The sequence below is a fragment of the Apis dorsata genome, unplaced genomic scaffold (genome assembly GCF_000469605.1).
Source record: "Apis dorsata unplaced genomic scaffold, Apis dorsata 1.3 scaffold_156, whole genome shotgun sequence".
Classification (NCBI taxonomy): Eukaryota; Metazoa; Arthropoda; class Insecta; order Hymenoptera; family Apidae; genus Apis; species Apis dorsata.
In genome coordinates this window covers 548684-558085 of record NW_006263446.1, presented here as the reverse complement: position 1 = coordinate 558085, position 9402 = coordinate 548684, and the positions used below count along the sequence as shown (strand labels likewise).

The 9402-nt window shown below is 22.6% G+C and overlaps 2 protein-coding genes across 5 annotated transcripts in view; one reads left to right on the top strand and one right to left on the bottom strand.

The window, feature by feature from the left end:
* The window catches only part of LOC102680290 (WW domain-containing adapter protein with coiled-coil homolog), a 12030-nt gene extending 11025 nt beyond the window's left edge, over positions 1 to 1005 (bottom strand). For 3 of the 4 annotated variants that reach the window (XM_031509461.1, XM_006613539.2, XM_006613540.2), the window contains exons 1-2: positions 728 to 1005; positions 487 to 520 (exon numbers count right to left, since the gene is read on the bottom strand). In XM_031509461.1, coding sequence (XP_031365321.1) covers positions 487 to 520; positions 728 to 768 — 75 coding nt within the window. In that variant the 5' untranslated portion in view covers positions 769 to 1005. The remainder of the gene's footprint in view (positions 1 to 486; positions 521 to 727) is intronic. The other variant, XM_006613541.2, reaches the window with a different exon arrangement.
* A 414-nt stretch (positions 1006 to 1419) lies between these two features.
* LOC102672148 (uncharacterized protein PFB0145c-like) overlaps positions 1420 to 9402 on the top strand; it is an 8677-nt gene continuing 694 nt past the window's right edge. The window contains exons 1-8 of the mRNA XM_031509455.1: positions 1420 to 1806; positions 2559 to 2801; positions 2965 to 3082; positions 3167 to 3311; positions 3375 to 3462; positions 3540 to 3888; positions 3957 to 7557; positions 7647 to 8824. Coding sequence (XP_031365315.1) covers positions 2581 to 2801; positions 2965 to 3082; positions 3167 to 3311; positions 3375 to 3462; positions 3540 to 3888; positions 3957 to 7557; positions 7647 to 7672 — 4548 coding nt within the window. The 5' untranslated portion in view covers positions 1420 to 1806; positions 2559 to 2580 and the 3' untranslated portion in view covers positions 7673 to 8824. The remainder of the gene's footprint in view (positions 1807 to 2558; positions 2802 to 2964; positions 3083 to 3166; positions 3312 to 3374; positions 3463 to 3539; positions 3889 to 3956; positions 7558 to 7646; positions 8825 to 9402) is intronic.

Genomic DNA, 9402 nt, shown 5'->3' with positions numbered 1-9402 from the left:
TATATATATATATATATACACATATACATACATACATACACACATGCATACACACGCACACACACACACATACATATATATATATATATACACATCAAACATACAAAAGCTATGCGATATTTGCGCCACACGAAAGGGACAAAATAGGCGGGCAAAATACATAAGAAATATTGGACACTAAATAAAAAAATATCGCGTATTCGGAAACTATAATGAAATTCTTATAAATAATTTGTCTATAATATCTAATTGTGGTTTAGTTAACAACGAACTATAAAAAAGAAAGTAATGCAAGAAATATGAAAGAACTATTGACACAGTTGATTGCGCGATTATCGAAATAAAAAGCGCAAACAAAAAAAGAGAATTTTATTTCTTTTTTAGTGAGAATGAAAAGAATCGCGGTAAAATTGTGCATACAATCGCACTGTAGACGAATTACCCCACTCCTAAACCCCCGACACCAATTGCTCGGATGATATTTACCTGATAGGGATGGGCCTGGTGCTTTTCGAAGTACCTGCAATCATAGAAGATAAATGGTGAATAGAATTACAAGACAGCGGACATTCCAGGATGGAAAATAAAATTTCCATCGAGGAAAATCTCCCGCGAATGGCGGTAGTAGTAATGTCGAGTGGGTCGGATGGACGGACTTTGAAGATGAGAGGTGAGGTGAGTAGAGGTTGGTTGTGTCAGGATTGGGTATTTGACGGCGGTACCCTACCCATCGCTGATCCTTTGTGGTTTCCTCGCATGCATTACCATCAATGCCGGTGTCTGTGGGAAATTCGCGGCCTCGGATGTTCCCTTTTCGGTTGGTCAATGTCATAAAAACAACATTAACGCTTATTTAACAGTCAACTTTCTTTCTACCCGGACGCCATGTCACATACGTGATCGGCCGCTAGCGGTTATTATAGTCGAAAAGTTCGAGTAACGTCTGCGCTTCGGTGTGCACTTCTCTATTCAGGAGCGTATATACTAAAATCTTTGAACTGATCCATTTAACTGCACGTGACAGTGTGTGATCTGTGTGCTTTAAAATTCTTTTGTCAATTTGATTGATACATTTTATATTTAAATTACGTAAAAACTTATTAATTTTATTATTAACATAAATAAAATGATTATAATATTTGATGAAAAATTCATTTGTGAAATTTACGTGTAAATTCATAATGGAAATGATTATATTTGTTCATATATAATCATGAAAATTACATAATCATATTATTCTATTCATTTTTTAAATATCATATATAGAAAAAAATATATATAAACTTTTTTTTTTACTTTAAAGAAATTTATATTCGTTATAAATGTAAAAATGTTCAAACATTAAATTTAAATAATTCTCACAATGACTGTCAGTTATACAATTATAATTTCTAAAATTTGCATTTATTGTAATAAATGAAGAAAAAGAATTTATCAAAATATAATAACATTTCAATATAATATATCGTCAATTTCATTATCAGTAAAAAAATATTTTTAAATTATCAACAATGCATTGGGGTTCTTTAAAGGGTGCGGCCGTACCTGTATTTGTAATTTCCGTAGCAACGCTCAAATTGTTAAGATAACGGCGGCGTTGATTCAGCATTGACGCGAGGCGTCGTGTTTTACTCGAAGAGCTATCATAAGTTTCGAGCACATCGACAACAGGCGGCGCAGGTTGCAATAAATTTACAGTTGTATGCGGCTATGCTGTAGAAAACGTAAAGAACTAAAGCTATGAGACGCCTTATTACGACAAAATGAAAGTGATGATCGTTTCCGTTTAATTTCATTTTGTTGCAGGTATGTAGTAGTAAATGATATAACAATGCATATTAAGAAGCGAAGATTATTTAATCTTTGTATTTTCGACACGCTTCTAAAAACAAATGCACATTCAAGGAAACTTGTGTTCTTTCATTGTTGATTGTTATTATTTAGACTTTTACAATATAACATTGACACGTGGTTATATTATGAATTATAGTAATATATAATTATATTAAATATTATATTAACATGTGTACGTTTATTGTTAAATTTTATTTTCTATAATTTGATTAATTTATTTTAAGAAAAATACATATTTTTTATCTTATATTATATTAATATACTATATATTATTAAAAGAATAGTATATTATTATAATGTAATATTACATGTAATTATATTAGATTTTAAATTTTAATAAAAATAATTTTTAAATTATAATTTATTCTATATGATACAAATATATATAATACATTCTATTCTATATGATACATAAGATACAAATATAAATAATTCTTTTATTTCAAATTTAGTAAATAATTAATCGATAAATATTGAAAGAGATATAAAAAATATAAAAAATATATTAATAATTAACATTCTTTCAAATTTATATAAAAATTATATATTTTTTTAAATGTTTGTATAGTTTAAAAATAATTTTTTAATTATATCTAAATTTAATATTCAAATTTTATATTATATCTCTTATATAATTATAAATGTAATTATAATGTAATTATAAATGATAATTAAATATAATATTAATTTTAATAAATTTACAGCAGATTTTTATAAAAAAAAATAATGGATAAAAGAAATAAAGTAGATTTAATATTGACATGCAATAATCCTATAAGTATGTCAAAAAAATATATAAATCAAGAATATATAATTAGTCATTTCAATGATATTAAATCATGTGAAAATATATTTCTATGGCTTGATAAATTTAATAATCTAATGTGTTCATCTGTGGGACATAGAAGTTATGAATTATTAAAACATTTACTTTTCCTTTACACACAGTAAGATTATTATATTTTCTAAGAAAAAATATATTATATATATATATATTTAAAGAAATGAAAATGTATATATAATATATAATATACAAATGAAAAAATTATTTACATTGAAATATAATTTATATAATTTAAAACTAATATTAATTAATATTATGTATTTTAGAAATATTTTAACTAATATAAATACATATTGTGAAAAAGTATTGGATATGACAAAATTAAAAAATCATCTGAGTACTACATTAACATTTTTTCATCTTTATTGGAATGATATTAAAGAGGTATTATTAAATCATTAATTATGAATGTAATAAAAATGACAAAATGATAAATATTAAAAATTTATTAATAAATGTTTTTAATAGCATGTTAATGATTACAACTCGTATTTAAATGAAATGTCAATACTATTAGGAATATACATAGATATAGAACTTAAAACTTTTACACACACTATGGATTCATCTAAAATTGCTTCAAAACTGCTTTCAGCATTATGGATATATCTAAGTAAGTTAAAAAAAATCATTTAAAATTTAAATAAAAAATATTAAAGTATTATTTTTATTCTAGGTAACTCAGAAAAACATATTTTTAGAGTATTGCTTAAACTAAAATTTGTTACTAAAAAATATTCAAAAATTTTTGATTTTATATTCATGTATGTAAATATTTAATATCTTCTACTTTTTAGTATAAAGTTTTCTTACATAATATAAACTATTTTTCTTATATTAGGAAAAGTTTTACTAGTTTCAAGAAAAGTGTAGAATCTTTAACAGATGTAGAGTATGTTAGATATTTACTTGTTCTAAAAATATGGAAAAAAATGAAAGAAACTATAGAAGAAAAAAAGGAAGTGAATAAGATAGCTTTAACAATATTAGGTCCATGTATTCCAAAAATGCGAGATGAATTATTGAAAATTATATGTAAAATTCCAACAGAATTTGAAAATGGAACTCTTGCTCTATTACAACCAAATGTATTTAATTTAAAAACTGCATGTAATAATTTTTTAGTATTTGAAGAAGCAATTGAATCTAAAGATAATTTCATAACACAAAATTCTGATTTATATTTACAGGTAAATTTTTTTATTAAAAATTATAAATTTATAAATATTATTGATTATTTTGATTCCGTTATTTTTAGGATTTATATAGTGTTCAAAAAAGTTTTATAAACTGTGAATTAATAAAAAATAATACAGAAAATAATCATGCTTTTAAAGATGGAATAAAAAATAATAAAAATAATGATGAACTTCTCCCATCAAGAAACAAATTTAAAAATTATAAAAAGATATCAAAATTAAAACCTGGAGAATTAATTTTAATTGATTTAACTAAAGAAGATGAACTAAAAACAGATAAAAAGAAAAGAAAGAAAAAATGTCAAAGAAATTTAGAATGGTTAAAAATGGTAAAGAAAAAATATAAAATACAGAAACAAATTGATGAACTAAAACATAGAAATCAAATAAAAATTTCAGATGCTCATAATATAAAGAACTCTGAAAATTTTTCCCATAACATTCTTCTTGAAAAACAACTAATTTCAAATAATAAGATTAATGAAAATACAGAAAGTAGTACTTTAATGGAAAAATCATTTCAGGATAATACTCATAATTTAAAAAATACACAAGATTATATTCTCAATAAAAATGAAGTAAAATATATGTTTCAACATAAACAATGTGATACATGTAATTCATCAACAAAACAAACTGATACACAACTCAATAAAGTTCTATATTTGCTGGAAATTCTAAGTACTATGGGACAAAATATTAAAGAACCAAGAACTATATTAAATCTATTGAAAGAAAATAGGAATGAAAATAAAATGTCTTCTGAATATAACATTTTTTATAAAAATATAATTAATGAATGTAATGAAATGAATACTCAACAAGAAAGTTCCATAAAGACAATATTATTGTCAAAGGAGTGCCAAAATGATATTACAGATGTACAATCCATAAAACAAGAATTACCAACAAATATAGATCTTAATGTGATAGAAAAAAATACTTACTGTCAAAATGAATCTATTTATGTACAAAGTGATGGTCATTTGCAATCCATGAATAATCCAGAAATAATAGAAACCATGAAACAAAATATTGCTCATGAAATTCATGAATGCACAAATTGTTGTAAAAAAATTGATATAAAACCTTTTTCCTACCATAACAATAGCATATTTAATATCACAAAAAATGATGTGGCGCAAAATACAGTAGATAAGGATGCTATTGGTAAAACATCAATTTGTGACAAAAATATAATGTGTATATTAAATGATCTTGATAAATGTATGGATGTTTTAAATCGTATTGGTGAACATATTATGACTGTTTATGCGGAAAAACAACAAGTTTTGGAAAATGAATCTACAGAATCATCATCAAAATGGATACAAAACATCAATTCATTGACAAATGCAGAAAGAGAAGAACTTAGCAAAATTTTAAAATTTCATGGAAAAAAAGACTTATTAAATATATGCAAATGTCAAGATATTAATTTTTTGGATAAACTTTATAAATCAATATCTCAATCAGAAGAATATTGTTCTCATGGAAAAAATAATATTCTTCTCGAAAACAAATCACTTTCAAATTCTATAGGTAACTATATAAAATCTAAATTTGAACATCCTATTAAAGAAGAAAATAATGAAAATTTTGAAATTTTAAAAGATAAGATATTGAAAACAAATGAATGTAAAATTAGTACATCAATAGATCAGATATGTGATATATCTTCTATACATGATTTGAAAAATACTAAAGAATTAGATCGAAATATAAATTGGGAAATAGAAAATTCTAAAGTAGAAAATTTGCCACAAAAAAATGATGCAAAATCATGTTCTGTAGATGAATTTGAAAATATTGATATTTTAGATAGTATTCTAAATGTACATATAACTATTAAGGATGAACAAGAAATTTGGGAAAATTCACAATCTCCATTGATGTCGCCAATTAATTATGATAATTCAAATAGTGTATTAGATTGTATTAAAGATTTTTTTTCACCATCTGAATATATACATTCTAATGAAACAGAAGAAAAATATATTTTATCAAATACAGAAAATTCTCAAACATTATTACCTGAAGGTAGTCTTGGAATAACTGGAATATTAAATAGTTTATTTGATTTTGATTCTCCTTCAAATGATTTTATGTATTCAAATACACAGGCAATTAATCCGCGATTAATTAAAAAAACTTTTAAAGATGAAATATCAACAAAAAATTCTAATATATCTGAATTGAATTTTGAAGAAAAAATTACAGAAAAGAATGATTTAGAAAATACATTTTTACAAGAAAATAAGGAATTATATAATCAAAATCGTTATGTTGATGATAGTATGGATATAGTTGGATTTGGATTGAACTCAAGTGCAGAAGAAATAATTGATTCTTATTCATTGAGTAAAAGTATACCTTCATTTTCTGATCATTCAACTGTTTTAGTCAATTCAGGTAACATATCTTCTGAAGATAAAGAATTATTTCCTAAATACAGTCTTTCTAGTCCTACTGATAAGTTTAATACTGGTAATTTTATAGAAAAATCATATATTTTTCAAAAAAAAGATATTAATCAAGTTCAACCACTTAGTGATACAAAAAATCAAGATTTATCTGAAATTTGTATTACTAATAACATTTCATCAAATATGAATTATATATTAAATCAATCAAGAGATAATGTTCAGTCATCACAAAAATATGCATGTACAGAACTTGAAACTAGTCCTTTTATAAAAAAACAATCTTTAGATTCTTGTGATTTATTGTCTTCCACAGATTCAATATCATGTAACATTGATACAACATTTCAATGTGTTAAACAAAAACATAAAAATTCTATGAGACAAAGAAATATTCAAAAAACTATGCAATATAATAAAGAAAAACAAAATCATATTACAAAACGTAAAATAAAAATTAGTACACAATCTAAATTACCTAAATGGACATTAAATTCTAAAAGAAAAATTAAAATGAAAAAAAAAGAAAAAGAATCATTTACATCTATTATTCAACCCAATCAAGATGAATTAAACTTAAGATGTTCAGAAATTACTATTATCAATCCTTTGAATTATCAAAATATACAAAATACATGTGAATCACCATTGTCAACATTTCAAATGTCATATTGTCAAACATCTCCTAAAAATTGTTGTACATCTAAAAAGAAAAATAAACAATTAAATTACCCAGGGGTAAAACATATGTCTCAACAAAAACAAATTTTATTTAATCTTTATGAAGATTCTATGGTGGATACAATCTACAAAGAAGATTCCAAATTAGAAAATCCTCAAGATATTATGGAAGACATCTCAGAAGATTCAAGTATATCAAATATATCTGAAAAATCACATATATCTAAAAATAAATCTTGTTTCAAATTATCAGAAAAAAATATGGAAATTGATACTGATATAATCAAAGCAAATCTCATAACAGATAAGAATACAACTAAAGTTTCAAATAATATTGGAAAATCTAATGCCAAATGGTCATTACAAGATATAGATATGCAACCATCAAATTCTATTAAAGAACAAATAATTACAACTTTGAATGAAGATATATCTTTGAAAAAAAGAAAATTACAATTTCAAAATTTTATTCAACCAACTTCAACAAATGGAATTCTTTGTTCTATAAATCAGCAAAAAAATAAAAAAAATCATTGTGTCTCTATAAAAAAGAAAGGTAATTTTACTTTAAATATTCTTGATAATTTGTTTTACTTTAAAAATAAACTAATTCTTATTTTAAAATTTATTTTATTTTCTATGTAGTTTTAGAATATCATCATGTTGAATAAATAAATATAAATTTTGTATAATTAAATATTTTTATGAAATAACTATATTATGTATAATAAAATTTATATATATTTCACATTTTGTCTACATATTCAAATAATGGCATCAAAAACACAGTGTGGTAGTTTTATCAAATAGAGAAGTTTTAATATTTAATTAGATTTAATATTTTAATATTAAATTTCAAAGACTCCAAATTAATAATTCTCCTCATGGAAGATCAACATTGGAAGACATTTTATTGTTTTGAGTGCCTTTTAAACATCTTATAAGTAAAATATTTTATATAATCAAAAATGCATTTATGCATAGAGAAGAATAAATTTTATGTCATTTTGCAATTCAAGACTGATATTTAAATTTTAGTAACACGGACATTAAAATGTAAAAAGAAAATTAAAATGAAAAAAGAAGAAAAAGAATTATTTTTATCTATTGTTCAATTCAATCAAAATGAATTGAACTTAAAATATTCACTGAATATTATTATGAATTATCAAGATGTGCAAAATACATGTAAATCACTATTGTTAACATATTTCACATATTGTCATATTGTCAAACATCATCTAAAAATTATTATACATCTAAAAATATACACAAACAACTAAAATGTGCAGGTGTTCAACAATTAAAACGTATATCTCAACAAAAAGAACAAATTTTACTAAGTTTTCATGAAGATTCTATGATGGATACAATCTACAAGGAAGATTTTAAATTAGAGAATTCTCAGTCTACCATGGAAGATAACATCTTGGAAAATTCAAGTATGTTAAATGTATTTGAAAAATCACATACACCTGAAAACAAAGTATTTTATTTTAAAATATAAAAAAAAAAAACATAAAGATTAATATTGATGTTATCAAATTGAATCTCATAACAGAATATAAATATAATTAAAATTTTAAATAATATTATAAAATCTATCATCAAGTGATCATTACAGAACATAGATACATTATTAAGTCCTCTGAAAGAGCAAGTAATTATACTTTTGGATAAACATATACTTTTGAAGAAAAGAAAATTAAATTTTAAAATTTTTTTTCAACCAACTTCAACTTTAAAAATAAATGTAATTGTTTACTGCACAGTCAACAAAAAATTTAAAAAAGAAACAAAATGTTATATATCTTCAAGAAAAGGTAATTATTTGAAATTTTATTTTATTTTCAATATAGTTTGAAAATATTATCATATTAAACAGATACGCGCGCACACATGACACATATTCATACATACCATATTGTAACTTTTATAAATTAATTTTAAATATATTTTCATAATTTTTTATAAATTAACTATATTATATGAAATAAAATTTATATGTATATTTTATCTATTTTTTAAATAATACTATTAAAAATATAATGTAATTTTATTATAATATAAACTTTATAAGTTTATATTTAGTTAGTTTAACATTTTGACATTTTAAAATAAAAATAAAATATTAATAATTCTCTATATAGAAAATCATACACAACAATGAAAGATATTTTATTTTTTTGAGTATTTTATACATATTTTATAAATAAAATACTTTATATAATCAAAAAATGCATTTATGCATAGAATTTATTACAGTTTGCAAATACAATATTTGCATAAATTAAAATATGATAATATGATATACATTTTGTCTATATTTTATATGTCTCATTACAAGATAAAAATATATTTTATAAAAATTATTTTAAAGAAATAATATTAAATTCTTAAA